At 38.3% G+C, this 19,070-nt stretch overlaps 1 protein-coding gene across 1 annotated transcript in view; it reads right to left on the minus strand.

Moving 5' to 3' along the window:
• The window catches only part of LOC126973229 (ionotropic receptor 25a), a 32,799-nt gene extending 15,998 nt beyond the window's left edge, over nucleotides 1–16,801 (minus strand). Inside the window, exons 1-9 of the mRNA XM_050820418.1 lie at nucleotides 16,723–16,801; nucleotides 11,003–11,146; nucleotides 8,252–8,455; nucleotides 7,416–7,582; nucleotides 6,691–6,864; nucleotides 5,648–5,832; nucleotides 4,877–5,036; nucleotides 3,624–3,734; nucleotides 1,064–1,168 (exon numbers count right to left, since the gene is read on the minus strand). Of these exons, the coding sequence (XP_050676375.1) occupies nucleotides 1,064–1,168; nucleotides 3,624–3,734; nucleotides 4,877–5,036; nucleotides 5,648–5,832; nucleotides 6,691–6,864; nucleotides 7,416–7,582; nucleotides 8,252–8,455; nucleotides 11,003–11,146; nucleotides 16,723–16,801 (1,329 nt within the window). The remainder of the gene's footprint in view (nucleotides 1–1,063; nucleotides 1,169–3,623; nucleotides 3,735–4,876; nucleotides 5,037–5,647; nucleotides 5,833–6,690; nucleotides 6,865–7,415; nucleotides 7,583–8,251; nucleotides 8,456–11,002; nucleotides 11,147–16,722) is intronic.
• Between the last annotated feature and the right edge of the window lie 2,269 nt (nucleotides 16,802–19,070).

Raw genomic sequence — 19,070 nt, forward strand, 5'->3', positions numbered from 1 at the left:
TTGAACAGCCATTCATAAATAATGTAAGCAAACAGACGGTTACTGAGTAAATTTTCGGTAGCGAGTGACTATTATCTTTGTCGCTATCACTCGTACGCAGTAATGGCTTCAGTTGGTCGATGACAGCAGCTGTCGATGCGTGCTACAGACAAGCAGTTGTCAACATTTGATCTGCCATTTTGTTAACAAGTTCAATCCTGTTTGGATTGCGTTCGAAATAATACGTATTTTTTCGATCCGTATTTACTATAGAATCACAGCTTTGCAGCTCTAGACAAACTTTGAAAGATAGCAATTAATATTCAAACACATCGCTAAAATGTTTTGAACCCCTGAAACTTTATTTACATTCTTTATCTCGTCTCGTTGGCATATTATACAAACTAAATATTGTTTACATATAAGAATTTTTATTTCTTTTTCTTCAATTCATATATTATAAGGTTTTATTTTATAACATCATTGATATAAAAATACATAACTATCAAAACTAACGGAAATAACTTTTTGGCTCTGCATAAAGCACAAAGCAATAACGACATTTAGTATACCAATTTCAAGATAATTTTATGTAGAATCCATACAGCGCGTACACTTTCCTTAAAGGCCGGCAACGCTCTTGTGATTCCTCTGGTGTTGCAAGAGAATGTGGGTGGCGGTGATCACTTAACACCAGGTGACCCTTACGCTCGTTTGTCCTCCTATTCCATAAAAAAAAAATCAGGTATAGACTGCTAAAAAAATCTATTAAAATGAATTTTTACAAATTCAAATATTTTTATTCAAAATAGAATATGAAATCACTTATTGAAATTCAAACCCATTTCGAAATAAATGCCAGTGACCTGAGAAGAACGAAGCCAGTTTCTTCTTTTTTTAATTAAATTTCGACACATTAAATTTATAATGTATCAATCTGGGGTATCATTGAGAAAGTCATTAATGTTGTAGAAACCTTTACTACATAAACTTCTTTTAACTGCTATTCTTTTGAATTTCGTAGAATTTGCTCTGAACACTATCATATATTAAAAAACAATTCCTATACATTTAAAATGGTTACCCCAGTGGTTAGATCTCCAACAATACCATTCCATGTTCCGTTTGGTTGTCGAGAGCCAAACCCACCAATTTTCGGTGTTACTATTTCGTAATCGAATCCCATTTCCTGAAACAAATACATATTTATTGTATTACACAACCACATTACACATATTTTTATCCTTACAAACTAGTATTATACATTAAAGGATAACGTGTCTGATATGAGTAACAATTACGGTGTACATAACTTTGCCAATGCACTACTACTAAATAATAATGATATAAACTATTTTTTTAGATGCTCCCATATCTTTTTCTTAAAACGTGTCATGAAAAAAAAAGAGTCATGAAACACGTCCAACTGAATGCGACCATATTTTATTAAATTGTACTTATTCTTCAAGAATGCCCAAAACCGGGGTCTGTAAGCCTAGATTCGATCTACACGGTGGGATATAGAAAATTTTAGTTCTCGGATACTTAAAAGACACCTTAAGTGCAATACGACCGAGCAGCAATAGTGTTATGGAGAAAACGTAGGTTTTACATCAATCTCCTGTCCCTAAATTTGACCACGTTGAACTTAGCCAGTTGTTCATCATAGGGTTGACGATGCGAAAAACCATGGGATCGGAACGCTAAACTCGTTGTGATTGTTTGCATAAAAAGGACACCATGCAACACGTACATACTCGAGATGGCTATGATGCTCAATGGTTTATATGAGAAGTGAATTTCAGCTTGTTATCTATAATAACACATAAATCTCTCATTTCTTACACTTCCTCTAAGTCAGCTCCGCCAATCTGATATCGATAGACAAGTGGTTTTTTCTTTCTAGTGTATCTCACCAGAAAACACTTATTCAAGTTGAGAGTCATGAGGTTAGCATCACACCATATTTTTATCTCGTCGAAGTTGATCTGAAGTAATGTACGCTAAATGTCGCAGTGAGATTACTCCTCTAACTGCCACAGCCTGTATTGGCATACTTGGCGTCGATATATCGAGCGACGTTCAGTTCCGTGGTCACTTGGAAGAGAAGGCCAAACTGGCCTCAAAAAAGCTTGGTGTACTCAGTAAGGCGAGACAGTACTTCACTAAAAGCCACCGCCTGCAACTTTATAAGGCGCAAATTCGGCCTCACATGGAGTACTGTTCTCACCTCTGGGCGGGTGCTCCCCAGTACCAGCTTCTTCCATTTGACCGCATACAACGAAGAGCGGCTCGAATCATCGACGATCAAGTCATCTCCGATCCACTTGATTCTTTAGCATTGCGTAGAGATGTGGGTTCTCTCTGCATCTTCTACCGCATTTATCACGGGGAGTGCTCAGAGGAGCTGTTTGGGTTGATTCCAGCGGCCGAATTCCACCACCGGACATTACAAGCAAAGTACCATCCGCATCACGTAGACGTCTGGCATTCCACAACCGCGCGTTTTCTTCGAAATTTCTTGCCTCGCACAGCCACTTTGTGGAATCAACTACCGGCAGCGGTCTTCCCGAACAGATGCGACTTAAGGACCTTCAAGAAAAAAGCATACTCCCACCTTAAAGGCCGGCAACGCATTTCTTGACACACCTGTTGTTGCGGATGTCCATGGGCGGTTGCCTCACCTCACCCCATCCCGTGAGCCTCTTGCCCGTTTGCCCCCTCTCATATAAAAAAAAAGATTTGACTGGACGAAAAACTTTGAGATCGAATAGGAGCCTTGCAAGGATTGATGTTTTTTGTTATATCATTTATAAATATGTAAAAAAGGATCGGCCCCAGATGGGAACCTTGAGGCACACTAGATGTAGCAAGATATGTCTGAGAATTATATCCGTCAACAGCAACGCACTGATTTTGATTCTATAAAAAGGACTCAAACCACTTCAGCAGCGAGTCCTCGGTGACGTTATGATTTATTTTAGATACAAGTATGGTTTGGTTCACTTTGTCGAAGGCGCTGCTGAAGTCGGTATTAATCGCATCAATCTGAAAACCATGGTTTCTTCATCAGACAAATAAAAATAAATTAGTCAAAGTAGAGCAGCCTGATCTAAAACAGGACGATAAGATTGAAATTCGCCGGTAATTTTTAAGTTCCTCACGATCTCCTTATTTGAAAATTGGTATGATTCTAGCCTTTTTCCACTCATCCGAAAATTAAAGATTCATCTGAGTCGTTAAGTTATAGATACAACCACGGATACAACGGTAATGAGACTCGACCACATCGTTTAATAAACATGGGAGGTATTGAGTCTGGTCCAGGGCATTTTGTTTCACCAATTTTAAAAAAATATTTTATTCTTCTTTTTCTGTAAATTTTCATGATGGAATATGATCTTCCTTTAGTATCATACCTATTTATTAAGTGAGAGGTATTCGGTTCGGCAGCCTCTGGTAGATAAACAGTGTAAAACTGTTTGGCGAAAACACAAATAAAACTTAAATTTTTTAGAACTGTCTAGTGAAAAAATTGAAGAAAAGCAGAGAAGATGAATGAAATGGTAGAAGAAGACGGTAAAGAATTAGTCTCATTGCCTTAAGAGTGTAATGATAGACTAATATTACTAGTATTTACTCACTTCAGCCATTTTCTCAATCAAGTCAATGCAATATCCCTCGTAAACGGGCTGGCCATTTTCAAATACCGGTAGTGAATCCGAGTCTATCTTCTGCATTGTCCATGGCACGGCCTGAAATGTAAATCATGTAAAAAAAATATTTAAATGATAAATCGCAAAGTTGTCTAATGATTGTTCTTAGATCAGTCTGAGCAAAGCCTAAGTGTTCTCTATATATCTCAGCCATAGAATATGTTCATCATCATCATCACCAGCCGGAAGACGTCCACTGCTGGACAAAGTTCTCCCCAAAGATCTCCACGACGATCGGTCCAGCGCTGTCCTCATTCAACGTATTCCGGCGATCTTGACCAGATCGTCGGGCCATATTGTGGGGGGCCTACCAACACTGCGTCAACTCCGGTACGTGGTCGCCATTCGAGAATATGTTCACGGTACCCAAAATACATATGAAAGGTCAACCAGCAAATTTGCCGCCGCCTTTGGACATGTTTGCGCCTTTCTTTGTGAATAACTGGCACATTTATTCGTTATTATAATTGTTCTCTCGTTTCATTAAAGTCTTATGTCGTATTATATGAGTATCAGCTTTTGTATTTTATTGGATTTATAAGCATGATGATGATTACGATCTAGATATACATAATAACTTAATAGAATACGATTATTTTGCGGTAAGTGTGAAGTTGCAGTGCAGTTTTATTAGTGGAATTGCAATTCCTGTACCGCAAGGTTGCTGCAAAATAATTGTAAACGCTCCTTCAGATCTCCAAGTCTTCTTTTTTTATGGAAAAGGACGACAAACGAGCGTATAGGTCACCTGGAGTTAAGTGCTCACCGCCACCAACATTCTCTTGCAACACCAGAGGAGGCAAAGGAGCGGTGCCAGCTTTTCAGGAAGGTGTGCGCGCTTTTTTTGAAGGTACCCATGTCGTATCGTCCCGGAAACACCGCACAAGTAAACTCATTCCACAGCTTTGTAGTACGTGGAAGAAACCGCACTGTGGAGGACCGCCACACGTCCAGATTGTGGGTATGATATCCTAACTTGTTGCGTGTCGTGCGATGGTGGAATTCGGCTCCAGGAATCAGGTGAAACAGCTCTTCGAAACACTCCCTGTGATAAATGTGGTAGAAGACACACAATGAAGCGACGTCTCTACGCAACGCCAAGTGATCCAGCCGTTCACAGAGCACTGGGTCTCTTCCATAAATTATATCTGCCATTTAAAGAGAGAAGTATTTTTACTCACAGGATAAGTCCCAATTCGAAAGAAGTGTCGCAGTGGTTCTAGTTCTATTCCCGGCAGTAGCCTGTATGGTTCAGTGACAGACCACTGGGCAACTGTCTGGAGTCCTTCTTCAGGATCGTATACCGTGAGGATGAAGTTGGACCGAAGCTGTAGTTCTGAACTGAAATTCAGACGGTGGTAATAAAATATCGCTAAGAATAACTTATAACCATCTAATACATGGGGAGTAGCAATGGCTGGTCCACTCGTCATGGTCGGCAACGGGTGCTTGATGAGACTGCATAATCCTTTAAATACCTACCACTTACGAGCGCAATGCGGAAGGCCGGAGACCGAAAGGAGTGGAAGGCCTTAGTGACCAACACTACGAAAACCTTGGATTACGAATGTTACCAGTGGGAAGCTCCCTTGCACAGGATGCCGGCTAGATTATGGCTACCACAACGGCGCCTATTTCTGCCGTGAAGCAGTAATATGTAAGCATTATTGTGTTTCGGTCTGAAGGACGCCGTACCTAGTGAAATTACTGGGCAAATGCGACTTAACATCTATGTCTCAAGGTGACGGGCGCAATTGTAGTGCCGCTCAGAATTTTTGTGTTTTTTAAGAATAAAGAATGCGACCAAGAAGAAGAAGATGATATCTCTTATTCACCGGCCGTATTTTTTGCGACTACTCGATATCTAGTTTCTATTGTTTATGTAAAAATACTGCGAAAGAACTAATCTATAGAATCGATCCTAACAGCTTGTGAAATAGATAAATACTCACTTCTCCCAGTAAAACAAGCTGGCATTATTAGCTCTCTCTTCTTCGAACAGCTTGTACAGCATATCTCTCGTAGTGTTATCAGCTTGAATGTCATTGCAGTTTACTTTGGGCGTATCATCAATGTCCAGTCTTACGAACGCTTCGGTGATATACAAGATAAAATTCTTCAATATCTGCTGCTTTTTCTGGAAATATTCAGTATTTATAATCGATATAGATTTCGCGATCCGAACATTAACTTGGACTAATCCGTAAGTTTCTAAGTTTCTTCAGTGTGGCTTCGACATTCACGCAGCTCGGACTTTGTGACAATTTAGATAGCCGTCCTACATGCTCAATGTCATGTCTACCTTACCTATCCTAGCTCCGTTGTTTGCGATTCAAAATACTACATTTCGCAACACATACTGTGACTGATTTCATTGATACCGCTGAATAAAATTGTACCGGATCATAAAACAGCCAAACCTTATTGTGACAACCCTTAACTTGTAGTTTTGACCGCATTACATAAAAAATATTTTCTCAAAACCTACGCCCAAGTTGAAAGTAATACTTTTGTGGGTGATAAACCTTAGTATAAGGAATCTATTAGTACCAGACACAGGTTCTACTTCGAGATAGAAAAATTAAAAATAAATAAATACTGATTTTGCTAGAATATTTTTTTCGTTTGCTCTGTTATCATTTTTGGTTAAATGAAAGCTAACAAAATATACGCCTAGACTATTAACAGTTTTTTTGGTGATTTTTTTTTTCAGTATTCTCAAGAAGAAAAGAGAATTTAAGACTTTTTAAAAAATCAAGTATTCAAAATTGACACATTGGAGTTCTTTTCGTACGTTGAAGTTATAAACTATTGAGTTAAAATATTCAATAAAAAGCCGATGATTTGATTTGAGTCTCAAAAAACACTGTGGGACGCAAAATCGATGTACATACAGTTAGTTGTACTACTAATAGGCTGATAATATTCAGTCGAATTTCGTAATGCATCAAACACACATTCGTCTCTTATATGAGTTCAATCAATATAAGATCACCTCTATATTCGCCGGGCACTTACACTTCTCAGACCTGAGAAGCGCACAGCATTGTTCTGGGTCCAATCTAAGCATAACAGTAGGCAACACCAGTTCAGCAGGGTCCACTGGGTCGAAGCCTGTAACGACCAGGTTCCAGCGGTATTTTCGTTTCACCAGATTCTCTTTCACCGCCTGCAATAATATTCAAAGTTTAGTCGTACTTTAAATGCCAGTGGAAGGCTCCTTTGCACCAGGTGCCGGCTAGATTATGGGTACCACAACGGCGCCTATTTCTGCCGTGAAGCAGTAATTACTGTGTTTCGGTCTGAAGGGCGCCATAGCTAGTGAAATTACTGGGCAAATAATTCTTGACATCTTATGTCTCAAGGTGATGACCGCAGTTGGTGGAGCTCAGAATTTTTGTTTTTTTCAATAATCCTGAGCGTAACTGCATTGTAATGGGCAGAGCGTATCAATTACCACCAGCTGTCTGTCCTGCTCGTCTCGTCCCTTATTTTCATAAAAAAATAAATATGCACACTACTCTATATATATAGGTATATATTATATTGAAATTTATTTAATTACGCGTCCATTGGTTGGTGGTTGAATAGACATATGAATTACAAGAGGCTTGTGGTATCTGAAGTATGATACAAATGGTCTAGTTGCCCAGCTAACGTGTGCGCGTGTATCATAATAATTCACTCTGATAATTATTCCCTAACTTTTTTCCCACTTACCCTTCCATAAGTGGAAGACACAAAACTACGCTCCCCAAGGATCACGTAGAAACTTGGCTCTGGTCTCATGCTGGCCAGCGACTTGGCCGAGTCTTTGGTCAGACCCGCGTGGACCCAAATCCTTACGTTTGATTTACCCAGCAGTGTGTACAGGGTCCTGTCTACATCTGAAATGAGCATTAACGTCATTCCAATATAACATCAATCTGATTTTGAATAAATTATAATTGAAAAGACATCGAAGTAGCTAATTCAAATGTATAATGAAATTTCCATATTTAAAAAACTACTTAACTTTTTGTGTTTACTACATAAAAAGCCCTATTTGTCAGCAGTCAAAGCAGCTCAAATTGTGGGCCACACAGTGCTCTGTGAATGGCTACATCACTTGGCTTTGCTTAGAGACGTCGCTTCATTGTGTGTCTTCCACCACTTTTATCACGGGGAGTGTTGCGAAGGACATCATCCCCACCATCTGGATGCAATGGCGCACTGTGGTAGAACACCACACGGTCTACCACAGAGCGGTTTTCAAGGAGCTTTCTTCCACGTACAACCAAGCTGTGAAATGAGCTTCCTTGTGCGGTGTTTCCAGGATGATAGGACATGGGTACCTTCAAAAAAAGTGCGTGTTCTTTTCGAAAGGGCCGGCAGCGCTCCTGTGATTCCTCTGGTGTTGCAATAGAATGTGGGCGGCGGTGATCACTTAACATCAGGCCCGTACCCTCGTTTATCCTCCTGTTCTATAAAGAAAATAATCTGATAGCTTTCAAAGAAGGTACTTTAAAAATACAAAGTTATTATGAGGCTATTAGTATAGCATGCCTAAAACTTACCAGCTTCACTTTCCAATAAAATCGCAGCGTCAGTAGCATTGCGGGACTCCAAATAGCTATCCATAGCAGTGACAAGTTGTTGGGAGTCTAAATAGGTCCTGATGATCGGGATACCGGCTGCCTCGGCCAGATCTGTCGCCCTCTCCCACGGAGACCAGGATAGATCAATAATAGACGATACGCCGATGGAGATAGAAGAACATACTAGAAAACAATTCATGCAGGTAAGAGAAGTAGGTACTTCAAAGTTGTAATTCACGTTTGTTTATTTGTATGACGAAGTAAGCATCACAATTGTGGACTTACACCAGCAAGCCATCACTCATAATTGAATCACCGGAAGAAAACTCCAACGAGTATGTAAGCACATTCGTATATTCTACGGGTAGTGTAACGACGTCCCAAAAAGATCCGTACCGTATGACAGCTCGAGCACGAATGTGTCGACATTGCGGGCGTATTTATAAAGCTCGTGTGCGTGTTTTCGATTATTGCAACATTTCACATTACAATGCAATCAAATGATCATTTTAGAGTAAAATCATAAAAACTAATTATTCTGGTTCTTATAATAGGTTTGTTGTAGTATAGTTATTGTCAGTTGTTATTATGGAAGACAGCAAGATCTGTTGACAACAACAACAATGGAATAGGAAGGTCTAACCTATATCAAGATTTTTTTTTTGCCCATAATAAACCTAACGGGGGTTTTTCTTGCAATCAAGTTTATTTAAAAATTATTTTAGTTTAACTTTTATTGTCTTTTAATATGGTCTAGCTATGAGCCTGATGAGAAAGCTCATGATCGCTCAGAGGGCAATGGAGAGGGCTATGCTCGGAGTTACCCTGCGAGAATGAGTCCGAAATGAGGAGTATGAAAACCAAAGTAGCCCAAACGGTTGCAAAACTGAAGTGGCAGTAGGTCAGATGGATTCCGACGATCTCGTCAAGATCGTCGGAATACTTTGGATGAGGGCAGCGCAAGACCAATCGTCGATCTTTGGTGGAGGCCCTTATCCAGCAGAAGACGTCTTCCGGCTGATGATGACGATAATGATGATTGAATTCTCTATTCGCTCTCAATAAATAAATCTGTTTGTCAGATTGCAAAGGCGAGGTCGCTGAGTCAGCCTCCAACAGGGGTGTCGATTGGGGCTACTTGTTGCGGCCATTGGTGTTTTCAAGTATGTCGTAACGGATACTGTGGCCATTTAAGTAGTTAGTATTGGGCTTTATGTTTTTGCATATCTTGGGGCGGTTTCGTTGGAGTTAGTGGAAGCTCTGGCCGTGATGGTGTTCATCGGTGTGGGTACTGACTAGTTTCGGAGGTCCTTCATCAAGGTGAGTATAGTGAGTTCGCGGTCACGCCCCGTCTCGCACCATTTGTGCACGTAGTGCGTGGATTGACAGGGCGCGGGGCGTGGGGGGCGCGGAATACGCCAGCGGTGATAACGCGAACGGCAGCACTGAAACTTTAATGTCACTACTGTCTTTACGGATGCATAAAATGTACTCAATTAGTTCACTGTGTAATCGAACTAGGAACTATAGGCAAGCGTATGTTTATTTACAAGGGCGCACAACTTTTTAATAGTCTACCTTCGTCTCTCAAAAAGATTAAGTCGTTAAAAACATTTAAACGTGAGTTATCAGACTATATTGTTTCAAAGTTTTTATAAAACACATGTCTGAAATTGTTTATTATGTGACAGTGACCTGTAAAAGTGTGTAATCATAAATTTTGTGAAGATGAATAAGTACTATAATGTATATGTATGTACTGAACATGTAAAGAACGGCGGATAAATTATTACATCATTTTATGTTCTCATGTAAGTGACAATATTATGTTTTTAATGAGAAATAAATATCTTTAAACTTAACTATGGGTACCAACACCCATTTATTGTGAGTAAAGCCGATTTAAATAAATAAATTTTTAATAATACATAGGTACACATTCTTGAAGTGAAATATTATTTAACGGCGTTGAGCACTTTTCGGGGATGGTTATAAAATGTTAAACTCGCGCCAAGACACGTGGCCTGATCGAAATAATTGTTGTTGTTCGTATGTTAAAATTATGAATGAAAGATTTATACTTCTAATTATAGTTCGGCTATTTCTACTTAATGATCATACCATTGGACAATAAACTTTATAATGTAAAATGATTAGAATAGTTCTCTATAGTGTAACGGCCTTACAAATAAACTTGGTATAAAGTTATAACTGATGATAAACAAAGAAAATGCAAAATGTTTACAATATCGTTGACAACACTGTCAATACAATGATAATTCTGAAGTTTTCCGAATGACAAGCTGCCTTGCAAATAAACGCGGGAAACGTTATACGTAAAACATTCGTAAGCAAAATGTCTATTTGTAAACATTTTACATATTCTTGGTTTATGCTTAGTTGTAACTTTATGCCAATTTTATTTGTAAGGCCATAAAAATTCTTATGTTATATAAATTGTCATTTTTGTTTACGATAGCGTAATAAATGAATATTGTATTTAACTACATAAATGCTAGTACTTTTACACTGATAAATAAGCAATTCTTCATTATTATTTTATCAGTGTTAATGCTAACCATTCCAAAATATAATGCACAACGTTGAATATTAATGTTTTCACATCTGCCGGCACTCCCGTATTTTTTTGTTTATTTCTCATACTTGTGTATTATTTTGTTAATTTTTAATTAAGTATTTTTATTTTTATATAGGTAATAAATAATTTACGTTTAGCATAAGCTTCGTCTTCATTTTCTCTGTCAAGCTTTATAATATCGTCTCTGATTGTAATTCCCTTTGTGATTTCCGTTTGCTTGATGCCGTTACCGATCCGTTCTGGCAAATCTTCATCATGCCGCTCAATTATGAATACTGGAAATGTATTTTACAGTTAAAAATCATACACTGCACAGGAAAGTTAAGAAATATTACATTTCATCTTAGATTAAGGATTGGTCTCCGCTGCGCTCCAACTAGATAGCGCCCTACCAAAGATCAATAGGTTTTTCATTACGGCAACTATTAGATGCTTGTGTGCGAGGTGGCTACTTGACACATGGCATCTTTCAAATTTTGTAACAAACGCTTCGTGTTATTTTACATTGAAATTAATAAAATACAAAACACTTACTGATGAAATGTGATCTCAGTGTCTTTCTTATTTCCTGTAGTATTTTTGCAAAGTTTTACTACGCAACCCGGCATTTTAGTTTCAATTATTAGCAAAGTTTAGCAGAACATGTGGCAGGTCAATGTCACACATTGTTCGAGACTAGCCCGACTACGCCCAATTGGGCGTAGTATGAGTTGTGGCACTTTGTGACAACCAATCCTTAATCTAAGACTGAGTACTTTATATTTTAGATGATGAATGAGACGAAGGTATCACTCTTGGCGCTATGTAACTGTTCTGTAAATATTTATTATACCAGGTTAGTAAAAAAACCAGTTACATTATCTCCTGACCTGTCGATGACGTCACATCTTTGATGACGTGACATCGTCACAATGTTACGGTGTGCAAAACAAGAATCACTAGGATTATTAATAAATAAATATCGATTTATTTTGTCAGTATTATAGATTGATATAAAGGTTTTGCGTTGTGACGTTGATTTTTTTTTATGGAAAAGAAGGACAAACGAGCGTACGGGTCACCTGGTGTTAAGTGATCACCGCCGCCCACACTCTCTTGCAACATCAGAGGAATCACAGAAGCGTTGCCGGCCTTTAAGGAAGGAGTATGCGCTTTTTTGAAGGTACCCATGTCGTATCGTCGCGGAAACACCGCATAAGGAAGCTCATTCCACAGCTTTGTAGTACGTGGAAGAAAGCTCCTTGAAAACCGCACTGTGGAGGACCGCCACACATCCAGATGGTGGGGATGATATCCTAACTTGTGGCGTGTCGTGCGAAGGTGGAATTTGGCGGCAGGAATCAGGTTAAACAATTCTTCGGTTCATTATTATTATTATTATGATGAAAAATCAATGAAAGAATCCGGGCTAGGTCAAAAAGCATTTATTTTCTGGCAGTACTATAGTAGAGACACAGAACAACAGAAACTACAGAACTATTTACAACAGAATTGAAAACGTTGCAATGAAAACTTCAGAGACAAAGCAGTGACAGCACGAAAATATCACGCCATGTATCTAACGGTAATGAAACTGCTAACCTTACTGACGCAACAGGACGAGCGAGGCGGTGAAAGGGGAACGGGAAATTTGTCAAATCGGTCCAGCTGTTCTACTGCTGCGAGTCTAACGAACAGCAATTCATTTTTATATATATATAGATTGAATATTGGACAACGTTTTCTCTTTGTAATATAGCATAAAATTCATCCAAAACTTAAAATGTAAATCTATTGTGCAAACTTTGCTTTGACACTGGCAATAAGATAGAAGCTGTAAGCATTTGGCTCGTCTACAGAAGAAAAACATAAATAATGTTATAAAATATCTTGGTCGTAGTGACAGGTATGACTGGTCGCCATATTGTTTTGTTCATTTGGTTTCTGACTTCGTTGTGATTTAATGTGCTCGTCTTGCTTTCCCGTTGTAGTTGTTAAGTTTTCTTTATTTTGTTTATAATTTTGATGTGAAACATCTATAGCCGCACGTAAAACAGATTTCTGGAGTGGCGACGCATGCCGTGGCAACGCGTCGCCTTGTCACAGTAATACCGTCCTCAGAGGCAACATCGAATATAACTATTACCGAAGTCACTGATTAAACGAATTAAGTAGTCATTATTTGAAATAAATTCGTAAATTTTTGTATTTAATGAAAATAAATGTTTATTCAATAAATAGTCATCGTTATCTGGAAAATAATCGTAATATTTTATTTTATCATTATGACATATTTAGTTCCTATCACAATATGTTCTTTTCTGCATATTACTTTTAAAAATAGTGTCGATGTTCCACATCTGCCAGGCGTCCCGTGACAGCTCACATTTTTTTTTATTTCGTTGTTGTCACTAACATAACGAAGCATGGATGCTGAGCCAGGTTCGGCGACCAAACAGGTCATTCTGTCACCGCTGAAAAACGCGCGCAACGCACTCCTATTTCTGTGTCTGATAAGCTATGATGCTATGATGACGAATGCCTTTTAGGCATTATTTATCATGACAGCATGTCTACAAAAACTGGCTTAAGCATCAGTATTGGTCTTTCTTTTATGAAAACACGGGACGAGACGAGCAGAAAATAAAACCACTGAAGAATTTAAACCACCTCGTAAAACCAACCCTAAAAAGAATATTCCAAACAAATTTGACGAAATTGCTTTTTCAGCACTAAGACGAAAAGTGCATGCTTTCTTTTACAGAAGTACTACCTACAGTAAAAGAGGTTAGTATGTTAACAGTATAAATTTTTTGTAAAACTTAATCTGTAATTATATTATTATGATAGTTTGGACATTTGGTTGTGTGACATATTGGCTACTCTTGCACTCATAAGTTATTTGACATGGGTGATTAAAATATGTATTATATGTTCCGTCTGACGTCTGAAGTCCTTTATGAGAGTACATCGCTCCTTTCGACGTTCCGTCACTAGATGTCGCTACTAGTTTCCGCGTCGAGCAGTGGTGAGAGTCACTCTATCCATTGCGTCCGGTTTCAAATGGTTCCAACCGATGCCAATGTTAAGCAAGCCACCATGTTAGTTCGTCATTGTTGCGTCGTTCTTCGATCCAAACGGACCGATCCTAGATTCACTGAATAATTTTTAGAATTCTCGAGAAGTAAAGTAGAAAATTCATTTAATGTACAATTTTTAAATAAATTACTTCTTTATATATTTTTAGTGAGTTTCTGTGCCGTGCTTCTAGAATGGAAAATTTAGGTGAAGATTCCTCTAGAGCCTTGGAGGACAATAATTGTGAGGATTTTCTGATCCTACTGCTGATAAGGTTGTCGTTGAAAATACCGTACCTATCGGTTTAAGGAGAAAGCGGGCAAGCGAACAGCAATCATCGGAGGGTAGTTCATCATCTCAAGACTCATCAGATAACGAGGGTAGTAATGCCTCTAAGCGACGTAAAACCTGTGACGATTTAGGACTAAATCAAAGGTTTGAAATGTTATCCTATCAGCTGGTGAGTTATTTAAACAATATTATGCATGAAAAGTTTAAATTGCCGAGCCCTTCACGTAATCAAACCACTGTTACATCAAACGCTGTTAATCAGGAACAGTTTTTGCGTCCTCCAATCGGCAGTAAACATAAATTTGACATATCTGATCTTAGTGTATCTGTAAAAGAGCCTACCTTGCCAAAGGCAAGTTCAGATAGGGTCACTAAACTCAGTGCCTTACAGCGTTTCGATACCTACGAATGGAATTCAGTTCGTTATACCGACGTGCAAGAGAAATACGTTGCATGTCCTGGTTTTATGGAACTGAGAGTAAATGAAGAGTTGAGGCGGTTTGAAGAGCAGGGTAGCGCCTCGAGAAATGTGCACAATGAACGCAGTTTTGCGGCTATTTCAAATGCTATTATGGCTCAAAATGAGTCCTTAAACACTGCACTTCAAACTCTTGTAGACTGGTCGGATAAACCAGAGACCACCCTAACGCCCTTAGCTTTATACGATAAACTGAAAGAACTGTTTGGTAACCAGTCTAGTTACAAAAATGTCTCAAATGATATCCTTCAAATAATTTGTGGTAAACGAGCAGAAGCTTTGGAAATGCGACGGTGGTCTCTCCTGGCTGCAATGAAAGACAATTATATGAGAGAGGATATACAAAAGATACCACCGAGTGCCGAATATATGTTTGGTCCTGAAGCGTTGTCAGTCTACATACAAAAAATCGGGGGTGTAGATAAACTTCATATAAAACCGTTGCCGCAGGCCAATAAAGCTCGTGCGAAGTCGCCCACTCCCTCAACGTCATATCAGGACAAATCATTTCAGCCTCGCACTAATAAAACAAAAGGAGACAAGAAGTTTTTCAACAATAAAAGAAACCAAGACAACTCATCTAAAAAAAGGGGGGGGAGAAAGTTTAGCAATAGCAAAAAGCCAACCGGCCACAGTAAGTGACTTGGTGTTTTCGGGGGGTTGCCTAGCGCTCCATCGCCAAAAATGGAAGATTTTGCATGCTCCAAAAACAATTTTACAAATGGTGATGGAAGCACGTTTACCTTTCAATCAAAAACCCCCATTAATATTTCCTACTCCAGAGATTATGAATACCTTTCATACCCCTGTATCTCCTCAATTGACAGACGAAATTCAAAAATTTATTACACTACGTGTTTTGGAACTGGCCCCCTTATCTCCAAGTTTTATATGTCCAATGTTTCTAATCAGAAAATCAAACGGAAAGAACCGAACGATCTTGACTTTGAAGCCGCTAAAATCGTTGTGATTTGAAAGTCGATGTAACGAAAAAGCGACAAAAAAAACAGACAGACACATATTCATAAGATTTAAACGTGGGAGAAAATGAGATAGGAAGCATTATACAGTGTTTTGGTATCAGGCGATCATAGTTGAAGAAGAGATGTCTTATGTATGACGCAAGTATACCTTAATATATTCTGCGTCATACACACGAAGTATTACTACAAAGACATCTCTGTCATCTCTGGTCTGGCGCACCCCAGTATCAGCTCGATCCATTAGACCGCGTGCAACGCAGATCAACTCGAATTGTCGGGGACCCAGTGCTCTGTGAACGGCTGGATCACTTGGCGTTGCGTAGAGACGTCGCTTCATTGTGTGTCTTCTACCGCATTTATCACGGGGAGAGTTCCGAAGAGCTTTTTAACCTGATTCCTGCCGCCGAATTCCACCTTCGCACGACACGCCACAAGTTAGGATATCATCCCCACCATCTGGATGTGCGGCGGTCCTCCACAGTGCGGTTGCGTTCCGGGACGATAGAACATGGGTACCTTCAAAAAAAGCGCGTACGCCTTCCTTAAAGTTCGGCAACGCTCTTGTGATTCCTCTGGTGTTGCAAGAGAATGTGGGCGGCGGTGATCACTTAACACCAGGTGACCGTACGCTCGTTTGTCCTGCTATTCCATAAAAAAAAATACACCAGGAGAACATAAATATGGTAGCGGTGATAGTAATGTCTTTCATAGCGGTTGAAATCATGTGCCATCCTAGCAACATGTTCTAGGATATGCAGTTTAGAGGTTCATGCACAATGCAGGTTTCACTTCTGACATGTGTAATTTGTACGCACGCATTTTTTAATATAAATTTCGTCAAATGGAACTAATGAATGCGAGGTTGACAAACGGACCATTTTATAAGTTATCTGATAAATAAGAATAACGGTGAAGTGATTGAAATCCAATATGTACTAGCCGGAACTTTTATACTTTATATTGATAATCTAGCCTATTATAATTCTTTACTTTCCTCATAAATTGTCAAACAATTATGTGTGGCCTAAAACAAAGTACTCACCAAGCCGCAAACTTATTTCTGAACATACACATCCCAAATTTATGAAAAAAATCAATAATATTAAAAAGGTAACCTCCATTTTATTTTCCACATCTGCATTTACTGCAACCAACTTTATTTATCAAAATTGTCGATATATACTCCTGTAGTAAATATGGTATTAATATTGTCAGCCAAAGATAGAAAATAATGCGTAACTTTTCAAACATTAGTACATTGAAAATATTAACTGTTTGCTGTATAAAATACTTTTGCGTCTAAAGGATTCATTGCAAGGAATAAATGGCTGTAAGAAAAGACCTTAGCCATATGTTAGCACAATAAATCTGTTTCATGCTTTGTTTAAGTATTTATGAGAACTAAACATGGACTTGTAATTTATAGATGGAGTAGAGCTCATATTTCAGGGAAATATTTTGAAGTAATTCAAACAACATAACGTACCTTTTCGTTGTTAATACCGTCAAATGAAAATTACACAATTTGTCCATCGATTGCGAAATAATGAATAATATCAAAAATTGTGTCTACTATATTGAGTAACGAGTAATTTCACATATAAAAAGACAAAGGTATTGATTATCTTGTCTACTAGGACTCCATCGACACATTTAACAATAGCTAACTTTCATGGCTTCATAAGAGAAAATATGTACATTCAGATCGCAACGCACCTTAAATCGATTTCGATTCGATTTCGATTTCGCGTACCGCAATGCAACCCTGAGACCTTAAGGTGGAATGTCTTATGTGCATGTATTAACTTCTATGAACTTAACTAATTTCTAACTATTAATTAAGTTACTCTACGTAAGGAATCTGGTCAGAAAGTGCTGATAGAAGCTGAAGCTGATAGAAGGATGAGCTCCGTCTTCTTCATAGGCTCATAACCTTCATGTCAAACTCCTGCGGTTCTGGGGAATCAACAGTCCACAGATTCCTTAGAAATAAGGAATACCTAAAAGCACCTAGATATTGAAACTCGTTACAGGGCCAACTGCAAGCAAAGCTGCTCCTGGGAAGACACCAGAGGAGACTAAATTATGCACAGACATAGATAAGAAACAATTACAAGCTTTGTCATATTTGATTTCTGGTCATTGCATTTTTTATTTTTATTATATATTTTTTTAGCCATAATTGTTTTCAGTGAACCTAGTCTGCGCAGAGTATTGGAGTGTGTAGCTTCTAGCGTCACAGTGAGGTGCCTTTATGTCGTTAAAATCAAGGAAGGAGACATACCCTGCTTGGACCCCTCTATGGGAGTCTGGAGGATTATGGCTGTATAACAGAGAACTTGAGCTGAAACATTTTATTCCTAAGTACAAGCCTCTGTTTCGATACCCCTTAGGGAGTGGGATTCAAAGGACTTGGAGGGATTCAAAAGTTGTAACATAAATATTTTAAATGAAGTATTTTAGTTCGTGTAAAATCATCACCTTTTTCAGATAAGGTTAAAATATAAGTTATAATTCAAACAGTGATTTTTTGTGTTATTATTACACAAATTCCAACGCGTCCGTCTATCGATTCATAAGTCTGCTCATCTTATCGTTCAATATGGATATCTAATACAATAATTTATTAAGCAGAAGGGTAGTGCTCGTAAACAAAGGTAACAGGGGCTTTCATGTTTTATTCCATGTACAATCACGTACAATAATAATCTACTAGATTTACCTTCATGAATCATAAAAGGTTATGGATAACTAACTATGTTTTTACTCACTACTATATGAATCCAATAAGTTTTTTCCATATTTGGATCTTAAAGTGTAAAATAATAAAACGTTTTACAACAAAACAAATACCTGAACGTTTTAGATATTCTATACATTGAATAACAACTCATCGTTACAATAGGTACCTAATCTTGTAACATAATGGATGCCGAACGAATTTCATAAGTTGTTGTTGATAACCTGCTAGAAAACCTTGATGACCTGTAAAATGGATCCTGTAGCCACAACCTGAGAGTTGAACAAAGTATACTTCTTCTTCTTCTTATCGAATCGACGGTCACCTCAAATACGGGCAGCCCATAAAGCCGCAACCGTGATAGCTCGGTACAAACAAAGCATACAGGATTTTATGATGATACGTCACTCGAACGGTTAGCTCAGTTGGCAGAGCACTCGCACGGAATGCGAGAGGTCGTGGGTTCCAGTCCTGCATCGTTCATAAAATGTTGTTTTCAAACTTTATTTGTGTATTAATCCTAGAAGAGATGGTTATCACTTTAAAACATAACAAATTGTTTATATATATATATATATATATATATATATTATTATTAATCTCTTTATTATAATTTCATCTTATTTTCTACATTTATATATATAACATAT

Source organism: Leptidea sinapis, chromosome 29 (assembly GCF_905404315.1).
Source record: "Leptidea sinapis chromosome 29, ilLepSina1.1, whole genome shotgun sequence".
Lineage (NCBI taxonomy): Eukaryota > Metazoa > Arthropoda > Insecta > Lepidoptera > Pieridae > Leptidea > Leptidea sinapis.